Raw genomic sequence first — 16,593 nt, forward strand, 5'->3', positions numbered from 1 at the left:
CGTAGCCTAGAATCTAGTATCGACGGTAACCCACATACATTATTCCTCACCCGACTTGATCTCTCTATCATTGGTCGAAGTTGATCGCCTACTCAAGAAAGAGCCCCCATCGATTACCTCCATTCGCTATTACAGCGATTCGGGGAGTTTTAACAGGCTTTTCAAGCTTTCAGCTTGCTATATTTGCTTTTTTAAAAAGGAAAAGGAACCTACCCATTCTACCTGCGGCTACTGCACCAACCTCTAATCCAAATCCCCCATTCCCCGCCGCAAACTTTCCTCTAACCCCCTCCATCCAACCATCACCGCCACTACGACTGAAACCTTCCCATAGCAATAACCAGCTATCGCCCGCTATGAACCCACCTCTGCCCTGCATTAGTACGTCCTCATCATCCTCATCAACCACTACGTCATCCGAAATTATACCCCGGTCTGCTTCCTCTTCAGTCAAGGCTCTATCCCCGGATGATTTTAAGTCATCTTCTTACCCGCAGTACACCCAATCGCCTTCTCTCCTCGCCCGCTCTTCTACCTCGAGCGGCGGCGCATCACACATGTCAGCCCCACCAACCCCCAATGGTGGCCGACCTCTTTCTGAAACTCCGAGAGCCTCTCCTCTGATGAAACACTCTAGACGTTCATCGCGCCCCCACTCTCCAAAAATAACTTCGTCAAAGCCTTCTTCACCCATAGTAGCTCCTAGAGCCTCTAATCTATCTACCTCCACACCCCCGAGTAAATGCTCAACTCCCCCAATCGCTCCTACTACCCCTATTGCTCCTCCTTCTCGCGATGATACTGGAACCCTATCTCCTCCCAAGCGAGCCAGACACATGGATCCTTCAATCAAAGCCCTTCCTCAGCTGTATCAACACTGTCCTACAAATGATCTTGTGTACCTGATCAGTGACATGTTGCTTGAGCTGGTGGGCTTGAATGATAAGATACCACTATCGGGGGCAGGCTTGACCCGTTTCCACTCGCGGTACTAACCCATTTTTACAAATTACTCACTTGCTTGATCGATTTTTCAGCGCTGACTTGACCATGCGCGCAATTATAGAGCGCCGCCTACAATATCAATCCCAGACTACTTATCGAGATTAGCACTGCATGCGTCTCTACAACCATCGATCCTCTTATCGATGGTTTACTATATTGACATACTGTCTACTCATTACTCGCCATTCGTTGTCTCCTCGCTGACTGTGCACCGTTTCCTAATCACGGCTGCAACTGTCGCGTCTAAGGGTCTTTGTGACTCCTTCCTCACAAATGGGTTCTATGCCAAAGTTGGTGGTGTTAGTTTGATGGAGCTAAATCTACTGGAGCTGGAGTTTCTTGTTAGGGTTGGGTGGAGGATTGTACCAAAGGGTGAAGTTCTGGAGGAGTATTATAGGAGCCTGATTGGAAGATTACAATCAAAATATATAATTGAGGGCGCGGAAGAGGCCCTGGGTGATACTCCGGGGTCCTCAGGATCTTCTGCGGTTGCAGGTGTAGCTGGACCGGCGGGAAGTTGACTGTGGTCTAGATGGAGTAGCAGGAGCTATGCTTCTTACAGCCGCTCTATTTTGTTCAATAGGAGTCTTTTAGTCTACATTGTTTCTTGTTTTATGCGAATTGTTTTGATGTTATTGCCCAGAGAGTTAATACTGGGCAGGCTGGAATCTGTTTGCGGGGGGCAGCTGTGACTTAAAAATGGGGAATACTTCGGAAAGGTACAGGCACAGACGGGATAGATAAGCGGGAATAACGATTGATGACCAAAAATATATGTACATGCTCGAAAGACGATATACCTAGCTCAGTTGGAGTAAGAGTACAAGTAGTTGTTACAAAGGAGCTCCAAAATTTTTCCGAGGCAGAAGCTTTTCCGGTGCCTTGTTGACTCTTTTGTTTTTTCACAGTGAAACACGTAGCTTTTTTTCTTTTTTGCTCCTCCCCTTTCTTTTTTTCAGGCGTCCAATCCCATGAGGGTCCTCTGTTATCTTGCAAAATGGACCAGTACGTAAAATGTGCTTTATGCGCGTCTTTGCAACGCGCAAGAGAGTAATCATTTGAGGAGAATCATGATCCATCACTCATCTATCCTCACACCCCGCAGTTGCGATAGGCCAGATGACCTGGGGAAAGACTTCGACTGTATCCGATCTAATTTGCGCCTTGATTTGCCTCGGACGCCTATCCGACGGGCGAGTGAATGATCAAAATCGTGGAGGTGGACGGTTAAATAAGGCGGGGAAAGGGGGGGGGGTAGTAATAAGAGCCAAGAGAGTCGCATAACGGGAAGAACCGAAGGCAGGAACCGGGGCGACAGCGTTGACGTTTATGCTTGGGGTGTTTTAGGATGTAGTTTGTTTGGATGCTGGGAAATCGGCAGGGGTGCAGTACGCTAGTTGTCAGATCAGGGCATGCTAGATATCATAAACTGGAGCTTCACTACTAGAAGGAGAAAAAGCAGCGTAAGCGGGTGTAGGTACAGTTTTTCCCTCTGCACAAACAGATCCAGTTTCATTTCTGTCACATTAAGCATATCCTCAGCCGCAATCTTATCTTATCAATTTGTACCCTGAATATTTATTTATCCCAAATAGATCATTACTTAGTTATCACTATTATTACTGCTCAGAAGGTGGGGAAATGATATGCGGCTGAACGGTTCCACAAGGATTTGAGGGACATGATTTAAATGGCTTGCGTATGAATCGGATGTTTAAAATATAGATTGTCAAGAATGGCTAGAGTAAGATGGCAGAAATTAGTGGAAGTGCTTCAGGACTTTGTTGTTTCAAATGGAATCATAGCTGCACCTACCTACGTACTAGTACTACATGTAATTTTTAGGGTAGACGTATCTATCATCTCCAGCAATTGAAATCTACCTATCGAGATATAGACACAAGATTATAAGTATATGTTTAGTAATATCTATATAAAAGCCTGCTCACTAACTGCTTGATAGTTGGTTTATTCATAGAAACGTATATGCTGTCCGGCCTTTATTAATACCCTGCAAGGTGTGACATCATGCATATGGTCGATATCGCGATACGAACCCCACCAAGCTCCCCGCGACAGCTACAGCTACAGCCATAGGACATACATATCATTGATACTGTTCGAGATGACGAAATTAGATCCTAAAGTTCTGAGTGCCCTTGCTCTCCAATCCGATACCACTACTATTGCGCCATTCGGCGGTAGCGGATTCGCATCCACACTCAAGATCTCCACGGTTCTTGCGGAAGGGAAGAAGAAATGCTTTTTTATGAAGACCGGGGATGGCAAGGACGCAGAAACAATGTTTCAAGGTAAACAATATTCACTCCTTCTTGAGACGAAAGGCTAAACGAAACAGGTGAATTCGAGTCTTTAAACACAATCCACAATGCAGTACCATCACTATGCCCCAAAGCCTTCTCACACGGAGCCTTCGAGTCTAAGCCTGGCTACTATCTCGTGACTGATTTTATCAACCTTTACAGACACTCATCGTCATCTGGTGAGACTTTAGCACATAAAATGGCAAAGCTGCACCTCGCGCCGCAGGCGGAAAAATATAATAATAAATTCGGTTTTCCTGTGCCGACGTGCTGTGGTTCCACGGTTCAGGATAATACATGGGAAGATGACTGGGCCGAGTTCTTTGGTAAACGAAGATTGATGCATATTCTCGCTGAAAGCGAGGCGAAAAACGGAACCGACAAGGTGTTGAGGGAGTGGGTAGAGAAGACGGTGGACACTGTAGTGCCAAGACTGTTAGGGGTGCTTGAGAATGTGAAGCCGGCTCTTGTTCATGGGGACCTATGGAGCGGAAATGCGTCCAAGGGGTGCTTTGGAGAGAATGGGGAAAACGGAGACCCAGAGGATGTCGTCTTTGACCCTTCGGTCAGTTTGGCCCTTTTCATGGGCGAGAACTGTGACTGAAGTAGATCTAGGCTTGCTATGCACATAACGAGTATGAGTTTGGGATTATGAAGATGTTTGGTGGTTTTGGGCCAAAATTCTTCAACGAATACCATGAACATATCCCAAAAGCCGAGCCTGTCAAAGAGTATGACGATCGTGCCGAGCTTTACCAGCTGTATGATACCCTTCTACCTGCCCTAACAGGTATTTTGTGATCTAACTATATAGTAGTTATCACCAATTGAATCATCATGCACTATTCGGGAGCGGATACAAATCAGGCGCTATTAGTACTATGAAACGTCTATATACAAAATATGGGGGGTAAAAGAGATAGGTTCGAACGTTCAAAACTGTGTGTTTTTAGAATTTAACTTTCTATAGACGTACTTTTCATCAGAAGAATACCAGCTACTTATTTCAAATCTATCGGGATTACAATAATAACAAAACGGACCTTCTTTACTGAAATGTCAAAATAATTCAGCCAGATAAATTCTCCAATTCAATTTAAAACAAAACTCCATTCTGATCAAAAACAATAGATACACAGTATCGTAGAAGGATATAAAAATAACTTAGAAGTAACTCATATAGGCCACCCAAGCGAGTTCGGCCAAGGAAAAAAAAACAAGATATGATTGGGATTTCGACAAGTTTCGCAATTTTAGAACAAAGACGAAATTCTCGCACTAGAAAGGAACATCCAGAAACCCATCTACAGTAGATACACTGCTATCAGACCTGGGGGAATCGTTTGCTGCTGCCCCAACTGGCAATATCAAACGGCCCCTCGATTGAGCTGCTTTGACTCCTTTATCACAAGTGTATGTAGCACCATCCTCCTGTGTCTCTAATATCTGTGATGCAAGCCGGTCTATGATGGTAGGAGAAATAAAACGGGGCAATTCGTTCTCCTGGTCGGAAATAGCAGTGTGATAGTCTGTTGAACTCGTTGACAAGTCTGAATGGGAGTCCTCAGCGGTATGATATATCGTCGAATCTTCCAAGCAAATGCTTTCAGAACTTTTGTATCCCGCCGCGCCCGTTGGTACAAGAAATTTCGCATGTTTATCCTCATCTAGCTTCTTAGCACCGGGTTCCTTTTGCTGAAGTTGTTCCCACGCCAGACGTTTTTGCTGCTCTTCGAAATATGACAGGGGTTGATGCAAGTGGGATAGATCTGGGAACCCAGCAGCGACCGAGTACTCGTTGTACTCCCTCAGTTGCTCCTCTGTGGTCTTCCCAGTAGGATCCACTGAGATCCCTAAGTACACTGGATCCATCTTGGGTGCATCTCTACTAATACTGCTCAACGCGATATCAGAGCTAGAAATGATGGAGATTTCGTCAAGAAAATTCTCCGCATCGGCCTCCAATTGCTCTATAACTCTGGTCATTTCCCTAAGACCTATGGGTTGCTCCAGTTCGGTGATGTCGATATACTGCGCATTGTGTCTCAGGACGCCCGGGACTTCTTTACCTGCACGTTTACTATCAATAAAAGTAACCTAGATGCGCCAGTATCACGGTTTCTAGCTTTAATAGGCTCACCCCCAACTCCATCTTGACTAAGAATCTGCTCACCCCCTGCACCAGTGGAGTACTCCATCTAGTAAGAAAGTCTTACTCCAATAGAATACACTAAACATATATCAGTTATTAATACTTTGTCGAACATCGGAAGATCAGCTTACAAGTCTCAGATGAAACCCCACACAATAACTACTATCGGATGCGAAAATCAGAATTGAGCTTTTAATTAGCAACTGCCAGCGTCTTTAACTATCTGAGACGAATTTCAAAATCAATGCTATCTCAAAGCTGATAATCTCTACACAGGAGGGTCTTTGTAACTCCTGAAAACGTCTTGTCTATATACAAATCGTCATACGAGGGCTGCCGAATAAACCGATGGTCTATTTTTACACATCAAACGGGAATTGGCAATCCCCGATTATCATAAGGCGACGTCTTAAGAACTATCTATTGAAAACAATACTGTATAAAAACACCATATAGACCCCGAAGATATCGTGACCGAGCCCAATCGGTTCTTTTCCGTGCATCGTACAACAGTTCATCTCGGCTTTTTGTATGCACTCTACATTCATACTCGATGCACATTCCCGCTGAGTATTTATCTTCTTAGGAAATATCAATATCAGGTGTAAGTAGTTACAATTACCATTGTAGTGGTAATGAGTTATATGTGTCCCGTTGCCGATCAATGTATCGAGTGATATTTCATGAGTATTACTAATCTCATTTTATGAATATAGTATATTCTCACATAAATACGTATATGCTGCAATCCGCGAAAACATTTACTACCGCGGTAATACGGCCGGTCGCACGAGACGTTGAAATTCCCTGTTCGGCTATCTGTCTTTAATACGCCTTTAATCTCCCCTCATACTTGAAAAAGGTAACTCCGACGTCCTGTGTGGCCGGCCGTCTGTTTGCTACGATAGTATAGGGTATTTTCTTTGATCACAATCATCTCGGCTAGAAACCATTGAATAGTGACAGCTAAGATCCTTCAGATTAGTAGTCAGAGAGGTACTTGTATGTACCAGTAGGAAGAAATGGATAGAATTCCACTATTATTTTATAATGTAGATACATGTACAAATGGGTATAATGAATGAAAATCTATGACGCACATGTTATGCAAACTCTAGGCTCCAGTCTATGATGACTACCTCCATCTATGGCCTCATAACACAAGGAAACTGCCTGTATTAATCAGTTGTAAACCAATAGCATTCTTACCTCCTATGCTTCCACCAGGCGGCCCCTAAAGCCGTTCCAATAATCAATGTCCTTCCAAAGAGTGTGATCCAAACAGCATCCTGAACGATATCGTAATACCCTTCCAATAAGGTCCCAACAACACTAGTCCTAGGCTCAATCTGGCGATTCTCGTTCCTTCCTTGAACAAGAACCATGCTGCTTTTCGTGTCCCCATCTGCATCGATATCCTCCAATCTTCTTTTCTCTTCTAAAGCCCTCGCCATGCTTCCTTGCTGCATCTTTAACCAATTCCTTTGCCTGAGGCTTTTAGTCATGAGCCATACAACAGCCTTTACATCCGGACTCGTAAATGTAGGATAATTCCACCCAGTAGCTGGCTCCCCGTGAGGTAACATCTCAAGGAAGTCTGTCACAACTCCCAAGGTGAGTCCCCAAAGCAACATGGGTCTATCCCAGCTCCCGCTAGCAGCTCCGGAGTCGGTGATAAAGTCACCGCCGAAAGAGGAGTAAACCGAATGACTTGGCCAAAGTCTAACAGCTGAAAACTCCATCTGCCCTAGATTGATCCTGAGACCCCAGCGTACAAAACGGCCCAAGAGTCCTGTTGTTTGTCGCGCAAGGCGGTCGGATACGTCGCACCTGTGGACCGTACGGAAATCTGGTGAGAGAAGAGTACGTAGAGGAACCCAGTGTGCTGAAGCTACTTCGGTAGGTTGTAAGTGAAGGGGTGGGGGTGTGGGAGACATATGGACGAATACAAAAGGACATAGAACCATGAGCCTGTTGTCACAAATTAACACTCAGTTATATGCGCAGTGTGTAACAAACTCAATCGTAAAACGGCACTTACGGCACTGTACCCCACGAAGTCGTCACTCTATCTCCCCGATCCAAAGGTCAGTCATCAAGATTCAATTGACCCCTCAAATGACACTTACATCCTATCCGGCAATTTACCACAATCAATTGCCATTTCTCCATCGAGATCCAACCCAACCTCCTCCAAGCACTCCCTCACAGCTACCTCGTAATCGCCCTTATCCTCTGCGTCCCTCTTTCCGCCTGGCAATGCCACATGGCTCGTCCAGCGATCCCCCTTCCTAGCAGCCCGTTTGATAAACAGGCACTCGGGATCACCATGCTGTACCCAGGGAAGGTCAAAGAATTCCGCCAGAGTGGACACACTGGCATTGTTGTTGTCTTTGGGGCGGTATGAAGGATGCGGTTGGATCTAGGGGAATGGGGATTGTGTAATTTAGCGATTGGACAATTGCACCAACACAACGGGCCTCGGGAGGGGCTGATTAAGGCACAAGCACAAGTATGTAACAATGATTCACATTGTATCTCTGATCGTACTTACCCGTATGACGAGTGCAACAGACGCGCGCTTGGGAGTGGCAGCGGGTGATGGGATGGACGGTGGGGGATTTTCATACAGCTCCTCGAGTACCCTATGGAGAGTTGGGATCAGGTCTGGGGAGGGCTCCATTGCCATGTGTTTCTCTATCTGTAGCTAAGCGAGTTGGAATTCCCGACGGGAAACACGAATGAAGGAGAGTATACGGATAAGCTTAAGTGTGAAGTCTGGGAAAGCGGTTCAGAGGGTTTTTCACGAAGGCAGACGACACGAGTCAACGGGTGGTGGCAGTGATGGATTTCGAGTGATGATGCTGGTAATGATCTGAACTGTAGGACATGTGAGTGGTAGAGGCTGTATTTGATTGTATGTATGCCTGTCTGCCTGTATGTAGGTACAGAACACACACACATCTACGTAGCTACCCCACCACCATCCACCATCACCACGTCGTGGCCTACACCACAGCACAGCAGCAGCGCTATCTGGCAATGGCAGCATCTCATGGGCGGACAGCAGCTCAGGAACATGAACAACACAATGGGAGGGGGGGATATGTATAAGTAGTTTGAATGCGAAGGGGATTGGGGTGGAGAGTTGTCGATGCTAGTGCTGGTGTAGCTGGCCAGATTCCCATTCTCCAGGGCACGGCAATGGGGGTGTGTTTGTGCAATTGCAATTGATTGATGCTCAATTCACCATTAGGGCGCTTTCCCTGAGCCAGTAGATTAGATTCCTCTGCTTTCCTCTGCTTTCCTTTCCTTTTCCCCCCGCGGTGTTCGGACCATAGGCGCCCATACATGTACTCATGTCTACTTGACTGGAAACATCATCATCACTCAGGACTTGCTCGCTGTCCGCGTCAAAACGATTGGCTGACTGCTTGGCATTCCTCGAGGGAAAAGAGACCCTGCGTCGTTTCAGGCTTAGAAAGCAGGACGAGTTTCTTTTCCCGAAAGCCGACGCTTCGCTGATCCGATAATTCCACCGTCTCCCCCCTTTCCACTTCCTGTTCCCTTCCCTTCCCTTTTCCCTCCCTCACCTACATGCCTAGTGTCCGGTGTCTGGTCCTGTCGATCTCCACATCCATCCACACCATTCCTGGACAAGAACGCCTTTCGCGGCTGAAAATAGAAATCCTCTAGAAGGCCTTCTATGCATATCGTCCTACCAAGTTCATTCCCAACCAGCCCTCCCCACCCCCAACATCGTGAATCCTTCTCTCGCACTGCAAAAATACATGTGTTAGCGGCGCGACTACCGCCGAACACCAACAGGCGTGCAGGCTGCATGGAGCAGGAGAACATGACCTGCAGCAAGCAAGCAGCAGTAAGTACGGCAAGGCAACCGTCAGCGGTGCCATCCATCATCATCCATCCATTCCATCTACATATCGTCCATCCATCAAATGCATCATCCCCCCCCATGGACCACACACATCCGTCCAATCCAGCTGCCCCCGACCTGAGCTCAGCCCAGTAGCTCTGAATGCAGTTTAGCTGCTAGATACTAGCTTGTAACTGAGCAACTGCATCACGGCATTGACTGCTAGATGTATGCTCCCAAGATTCCTAACTTCCTTGCTTCATTAACTCTACGAGTCAAGTACAAGAAAGTACATGTACTCCCTACCTACCTACCCTCTTGCACATTCCTCACCGAAGCTCAATTAGCGATCAAGAGGTAAGTATGTACAGTACTAGTAAGTAGAGCTTTCCCTGTGCCGCAATCCCCAAGCACATATCCCATAGATGATATCGTAAGCAGGAATTGAGTAAGGAAGCGAGAGTGCTCAATTAGCCCTCAATAATTATAATTACTCTCACCCTCCTATTCACACCCCCCCCCCCCCCCTCTCCCTCAATTCCTAATTTGGTTATTCCCGGATGATTAACTGGATCGATTGACCGACTCGGTGTCCGAAGCACTCCTCCCACCCCACCGCACCGCATCGCCGGCGCCGGTCGGCCGTAAGAGAATCATAATTAATTCGAGCCTCAGTCAGTGAACCCCAGCAATCGAAATTGCTGTGACTTAATTGACCCTAATCACTGTTGTGTATCATTCCTTTCCCAATATGCGTCAGCTGAAACCCTCGTTCTGCCCTCTGGGAGCAAGGCTTTGCGGGGAGTTTCACAGGTACAAGCACAACCCAGCAAGTCTAGTTTCCCGCCTCGGAAGCTATCTATCCTCCTAATACCCGTATCTAACCTTTAAATCAAGCGACAATCGGTATCTAACCTTTGCAGTTCAAGCTTACTTGCCCTCCATTCCCTTCCCCCTCTCCCCAATTGCTACTATTTTACTCCCTTTTCAACTCCTCTTTCATGCATGCATTCAATTGTGCTTTGCTATATCGCCACAGTGGTGCAATTGGGTCTTTTCCAACGGCAATTCGTAAGCAATTGACTCTTCAGAAGAATCCCTTCTACACTTCACTTCCATTTCTTCCATGATCCACGGAAATCCTGTAATTTTACCATGACACTTTAAATGCATAATCCCTCCCAGGCACCTATGATCTTGCTTGCCCACCCTCCCTCCCTCCTCCTCCTCAACAATAACCCCCCCCCCCCCTCAATTCAATCAATTCGCCCCTGAGCATATGGGTTAAAAAGAAAAAAGTGCCATGCAAAGGGGCGCCAACGGTGTACTCAAAAATGCCCTCCGCGCCTGCTGGGTTGAGGGAGTGAGTGAGGGATTGATGGTCGCCAATGATCCGAACAACGATACGATACGAAACGTGCAATGACGGCATGGCTCAAACCACCGGATGTGCCACCTTCCAATTGATCCCTGAACACCCCCCTCTCTTTCTTGACTCCTTAAGCTTGTTCCTGGACATTCTCGTGATCACGCAACCACTGAAAACAGTGCAGATATGTGGGACGGAGATAACGACAAAGAAAGGAAGAAAGAAAGAGGTAAAAAGAAAATCATCAATCGATGGCATGATTGAATAGTGGATAGTAAAACATTCGGGTTAATAATGAGCCGGAACTTGGTTTATCAATTCGATTCAATTTCACGTTTAGGGCAGAGCAAAGTCAACACGGAGATACTTCAATTCTCCAGAGATAAGATAAAAAAATTGCCCGATTGTAAAACGTAGGCCTATATGTGCTGAATACATAAGGGATGTTCTCAAAGAACGAAGAAATAAAGGAAATAAGAAAAGAAAAAATAAAAAATCACAAAGCTCCCAGGCCCCTTGGGTTGATGATACACACAAAAAAAACGCCGGACTGGACACAATACGCTATCTTCCTGCGCATGGCCATGCAGATGAACTAAAAAGAAATGAGATTGACAAAGAAGATGTCACACAATGCCATGTGAGTGATGAATAGAAAGTAGGAGAAATGAAAAACCTATGTAGACAAAAGTTATACCAAAGAGAAAATAAAAAAGGAGAAAAATACAGGACTCCGAAAAACCGCCCCAAACCAACCAAAGCCCAGTCCGTGACAAAGAGAGGAAACAAAATGAGGTATAGAACCAACCGCCCAATGAGCCAGGAAATAAGAAAAAAACCAAGAAAGTACAGGCCCGACCAGTCCCAGAAAACCAATGAGCAAGGGAATATAACAAGACACCATAATGAACACAAAAAACCCCGCCCAAAACCAGTCCGTGTAATGTATGAACAAACGCAAAGAAAATATCGCCAAATCCCATGAAAAACGAAAGTAGGATATCAGATAAATAGAAAGAAAAAAGGAAAAGGAAAAAAGCAAACCATTGTCGTCAGATCATAATGAAAGGTACAATATCGCCAAATTCAGCTACCGCGTCGATTCCGTCCGATGCGCCCGGCGCCAACCTCACAAGTATTGTTGGATGTATCGTCTATCAAACCAACCAACTTTCTCGTATGCAGTCCACAATTTCGAAGCCTTGTTAACATCGATCTTACAAGCCTTCTGGGAATCGGTCTTCATGAATTTCAAGCCCATCCTTTCCCTCTCAACCTTCATCTGGAAGATTCTTCGCTTAGACGTAAGATAGGAAGCGCAAGAGAGACGGAGAACAGAAGCGAGGTGAAGCTCTGCAGGGTGAAGAAGCCCTGCATGTGGATCATCTGAGAGGTCAAGGACAGTGCCTTTCCAATCAGCTTTGAGGCATTTTGAGCCAGGTAGAGTTTCGAGTGGCGGAGACATGTCGGGAATAGCTTCAAAATCCGCGTCCTCCCGGGTTGCCACTGCCCTTGCGCGTACTGCCGCCGAAGATGGTGTCTGGGGGGTTGGGAGGCGTCCATCTGGATAAGCGAAGCTATCATTTATAATTGCTTTAGGGGTAGGTCTTGGTGTTCTTGCAGAACGTCCCTGAGCAGTTCGCGGCTTCAGGGCAGATGATGCGCCGTTATTAACCGATCGGGCAGGTGCAATGTTTCGTTTAGTAGTGTACCCAGCTAATACAGTAGGCTTCTGGATCCTGTTACTACCCGCCCTATCAATAATCTTCATGTTCGCTTTCTCCCGCCTGAGCCAGTCTCGCGGGTTACTCTGGCACAATCTCCACGCACAAGAAACGAAAGCATTATATTCCTCATCAGTAGGCTTTGGCCGTGAATCCGACTTTCGCTTAGTCTTTGAAGAGATGACATTCTGGATCAAAGGCTCGAACTGCTCTGAGACGTCAAATAGAGGAGTCTCGAGTGATATTGCGGGCTCAGAGTGAGAAAATAGGACCCGATCAGCAATCTCTGTCGAGGGAGGTGAGGAAACGGAAATTGAAGGCGAGGCAAGTCGTCGAGCTGGCGAAGGGGGGGGAGATAGCATGGTGTGGGGGCTGGGTTTGTCGCAGCAGCGATAGACATCTTATCAATTGAAGAGGAGTGTTGAACTCCAGACATTGGGGTTGTGTATAGACACCGGTTCGTATTGGAAGGAGTTGGTGAAGGGAATCTATCCAAGCTGTGTAGGAGTTCAGGAGGAGAGGCAAGGACACCGGTTTTTGTAAGTGAAGGGGTCTGTGAGTAGCTCATAGGGGTAGCGTCCATAGCTGTATATGTAGCTATGAGATTGCAGGATTGCAGTCCGTTCTTATATGGTGAGCTATGGGTAGCTCTGGATGCTAGGTGATGATGCGTAATTAAGCTTTCAAATCCTGGTTTGAATTGGGACCATATAATTGGTGAGAAGCTTTGAGCAATTGGAACTTGCAAATTTAATCAAGCAATGAGGACGTTCTAGAGAAGAAGAAGCTTTATCGACAGCTTCAGAATATCTTTATGGCGTATAAGATGTACTTGAGTCGTAGTTGTTGGATAGTATCTGATGTGAAGCAAGGAGAAGTAGGAGAGAATGGATAAGGCGAAGGGGGGAGCACTGCGTTATAATAAAGTCAGGCAGTCAAGGAAAGTGTGGGAAGGCCAGGGTGCGTGCTTAATGGCTTGCGTGTATGGATTGAGGCAGGACACAAGGAACACCGAACAAAGGGAGGGGGAGGCAGATAGGTGAGCGGGTGGGGGGTGACCTGAAATAGAATGCCATGATCACTCACTTCTTGCCCATTCAATCACTCACTCGTTCACTCACACCTCTCACCTTTTACCTATACGTTCCCTGACAGTGCAAGCGCTGGGGGCAGCTCTCATATCCGACTGCGCAGTAGAAGGGTCCAGCAGGCACAGGCTAGTCAGTGGGTCACCGAAATTCACTTAAAAAAAAAAGGCTGTTAAACTCGGTCACCGCGCGACGTACTCGACCTACTTTTGGTAGGGTACACAGGGCAACACAGAAATGTTTTGGAATCTGGTAATAATAAAATATGTGAGCGGTGACTGGACATTGTATTTGGAAACAGGACAAATTCAATTGAATCGCCACACCTCCTTGACATACTATGTGCGAACAGCACCGAAGATGATCGAAATTATAATCTGGGTTCCAGCCTGTCAGGTACGTAAGGAAGGCAGCAGCCGTGTTATTATGTACTTTACAGTACATCCAGTCATCCACAGCATTACAATGCCAGCAGCTCTGATGCTACTATACAGTATTAATTAACTAGATTCCCGGTCACTTCTCTCTCTGTGAACGAGCAAGCAGAAGAGGGGTGTGTCTGTGATGTGAGTGGTGAGCCATTGTACAGGGCAGGTCCCGTCTCTATTCTCTAGTAAGTGCGCAAACCAGAGCGCGTGAGATGGCAACAGGAAAGTTCGAGATAATAGAAGCAGGGGTGGGGAGAGTAGAAGAGGGGAGTTATGGGTTATTGTTGGTAGTCGAAGTAGTGTATGTCAGTTCAATTGAGGAGGGAAACCCCCCCCCCCCCTCCCCAATCACCCTCCATCACCCGTCCATCCTTCCATCCCCCACCTCAGATCATTGTGAATCCCCGTAAAGCTCCGTCTGTTAAAGAGACAAAACCATCAAGATGAGGAGGAGGAGGAGGGGGAAACAGAGTTAAGGCGGATGACTGGTAGGATGACAGCCTAGTTGAGGCTTCTATTCCCGTACCTGGTCTAGCCTGGGGCTTAGCGGCCGTCGCGCACGCGAACAGAGTAATAAGAGTCACTTGGAGAGACCTCACTGGCTTATGACAGGTGACTAACGAGTGCATCCCCACGAAGACTTCTACTTCTTGCAGGGAATCTTGCTTGAATAGATTTACATATTCCTGCAGGGCCGGTATCGGTGTGAGCAATTCAAGCAAGGGACTGACTGGGTCCCAAGATTCAGACCCCTCTCTCCCGGTCTGTCTCTGGTACTCAAAGTATGATGCTACACGTACATGCTACTTTACCACCACTCTACTGGCATCTACTACTACCACATCCCCTCCCTCCAAGAAGCACATGCCAAATCAGTGAGTCCCAGTATGTATTCGTCAGACCTTGTTGTTGTCTTTATACGGCGACACACTACAGCGGGAGAACCAAGGCAGAACTGAATGGCTATAGACGTAGACAGGTCACAGCAGCAAGGCTACCACCCCATACACAAAACTCAATTGCAAATAAACCTCAATTGAAACGTCAGGAAGCGAGCCAGCAATTACCAGACAGGAGTAAGATTTCAAGTCAACAACAAACAGGAGAGGGGCTATGTGGCAGGCTGAACACGCGCTGAGAATAGAGAGAGCGGGGTAGGTATAGATAAGGCTTCCGACACGAACATCCGCCGCCTCGAAATCAGAGCTCAATTGCAACTATGGTAGCGTTAACGTAGCTACACACGTCCCCAAGGCATAAAATAAAGGGCCATGATATTCGAGGAAACATTTCATGTCACAAGGTTCGTCCGCCCACTCACCTCTTGTAAATGGGAAACAGGGAGTGCCATTCGAAACGCGGCGACCGCGGTCAACAAAAGATGTTGACCTCTCATAAAAATACGACACCTCACATTCAGAGAAAAGCTAAGACTTTTCGTCCGGACTTTGCGTTTGATTATACATCATACGAATCACGCATGACCTTCTTATGCTCCGACTTATCGTCATCATCCGCCTTGGATTCTTCGCTAGACTGCTCACCCTCCATCGCTCAAGAATTTAGGGCGATTTTCACAAGGGAAAAAAAGAGGGGAAGTAGATAGATTCAATTCTCGATCAATTGAGTGGGATGGCCTTAGAAATCACACCGGACGAGCTCGGAGGAAGGAGAGGTTAATAATTACTGTTGCTTGGTGATGATTGTGGTGGTGTTGCAACCGCAAAGGAATAGGATAGAAGGGAAGAGAGGACGACAACCACCGACCGACATGACGCGGCTCAACTGAAATCTTCAGATCGATCGGGCAATTACTCATTCGCCCCGTCGAATGCTGCACGGGCTGGTTGGTTGTGTGTACTGCCACCGCCAAATGGTACAGATTTCGTGCCACCACAGAGAAACAAACAAACACATTGAATGCAGTCCTCCCTCCTATGATACATAGGCCGTTCCTGTTCCTGGTGGAGGGGTGCTCGTGGACCGTATGGCAGGTACCAAACATTTACAATTATGTATCCAGTGCACGCAATAAAACACAAGATCTTAGTAGATGAACTGAAAGATGGGGAATTCAGTTTCAGCCCTGCCTCAGTGCTTGACCTTGTACTCAATGCTACATTGAGCCTTACAATGCTCCCGTCACATACAGTACTGTACTTACATGTATCCTCCTCACAAACTTCAATCCCACCGCCCTGAAAGAGATTTGCGCTCACAATTGACAAAGATAAGATACTGTTAATAGAGATCATTGATACCTACAGGACATCTTTCCTAACTAGCTCCGTATCTTTTCTGCAATGGAAAGCCCCTGCATCACTCATCCTAAATGAGGACGCCGAGCTTCCTATCGCTCAGTGGATCCCTTGCATGATATGCGGGTGGACGGATCGGTGCATCACACGACCTGCTTTCTGGGACCAAACGGAGCGTGAGATTCGCTTCTTTTGTAAGAGCTGAGCACATGTGCACCGTTTCAGCTTCTGTTCTGTCCCCTCTTCCTCCAGCCCAATCATCAAGATGATGATGCCCCGGTTGGTTCGGTAGGTACATGTAGTGCAGTTGCGAGTCTAAAATGTCAAGAAAGTGCAGCAGATATGCACCTCCTCTACGCTCATTGACA

At 46.7% G+C, this 16,593-nt stretch overlaps 6 protein-coding genes across 6 annotated transcripts; 3 read left to right on the top strand and 3 right to left on the bottom strand.

Annotated features, from left to right (window-relative positions):
• Positions 1-356: 356 nt before the first annotated feature.
• On the top strand, positions 357-1,526 carry LAJ45_06511 (uncharacterized protein; the record flags this gene model as incomplete). Its single annotated transcript, XM_046116075.1, has 3 exons — positions 357-559; positions 638-988; positions 1,067-1,526. The coding sequence occupies 3 exons, from the start codon at positions 357-359 to the stop codon at positions 1,524-1,526; spliced, it is 1,014 nt and encodes a 337-aa protein (XP_045970736.1).
• A 1,604-nt stretch (positions 1,527-3,130) lies between these two features.
• LAJ45_06512 (uncharacterized protein) lies at positions 3,131-4,243 on the top strand (the record flags this gene model as incomplete). Its single annotated transcript, XM_046116076.1, has 4 exons — positions 3,131-3,317; positions 3,365-3,894; positions 3,945-4,090; positions 4,147-4,243. 4 exons carry the CDS (start codon positions 3,131-3,133, stop codon positions 4,241-4,243), a joined length of 960 nt encoding a protein of 319 aa, XP_045970737.1.
• A 364-nt stretch (positions 4,244-4,607) lies between these two features.
• On the bottom strand, positions 4,608-5,527 carry LAJ45_06513 (uncharacterized protein; the record flags this gene model as incomplete). Its single annotated transcript, XM_046116077.1, has 2 exons — positions 4,608-5,398; positions 5,470-5,527. The coding sequence occupies 2 exons, from the start codon at positions 5,525-5,527 to the stop codon at positions 4,608-4,610; spliced, it is 849 nt and encodes a 282-aa protein (XP_045970738.1).
• A 1,159-nt stretch (positions 5,528-6,686) lies between these two features.
• On the bottom strand, positions 6,687-8,164 carry LAJ45_06514 (uncharacterized protein; the record flags this gene model as incomplete). The annotated part of the gene is made up of 4 exons (XM_046116078.1): positions 6,687-7,452; positions 7,523-7,549; positions 7,611-7,903; positions 8,036-8,164. 4 exons carry the CDS (start codon positions 8,162-8,164, stop codon positions 6,687-6,689), a joined length of 1,215 nt encoding a protein of 404 aa, XP_045970739.1.
• Positions 8,165-11,856: 3,692 nt separating this feature from the next.
• On the bottom strand, positions 11,857-12,813 carry LAJ45_06515 (uncharacterized protein; the record flags this gene model as incomplete). The annotated part of the gene is made up of 1 exon (XM_046116079.1): positions 11,857-12,813. The coding sequence occupies one exon, from the start codon at positions 12,811-12,813 to the stop codon at positions 11,857-11,859; it is 957 nt and encodes a 318-aa protein (XP_045970740.1).
• A 1,938-nt stretch (positions 12,814-14,751) lies between these two features.
• Positions 14,752-15,193, top strand: LAJ45_06516 (uncharacterized protein; the record flags this gene model as incomplete). Its single annotated transcript, XM_046116080.1, has 3 exons — positions 14,752-14,852; positions 14,937-15,043; positions 15,126-15,193. The coding sequence occupies 3 exons, from the start codon at positions 14,752-14,754 to the stop codon at positions 15,191-15,193; spliced, it is 276 nt and encodes a 91-aa protein (XP_045970741.1).
• Positions 15,194-16,593: the final 1,400 nt, after the last annotated feature.

Source organism: Morchella importuna (assembly GCF_003444635.1).
Source record: "Morchella importuna strain M04M26 chromosome Unknown Morimp01GS019, whole genome shotgun sequence".
NCBI classification, from domain to species: domain Eukaryota; kingdom Fungi; phylum Ascomycota; class Pezizomycetes; order Pezizales; family Morchellaceae; genus Morchella; species Morchella importuna.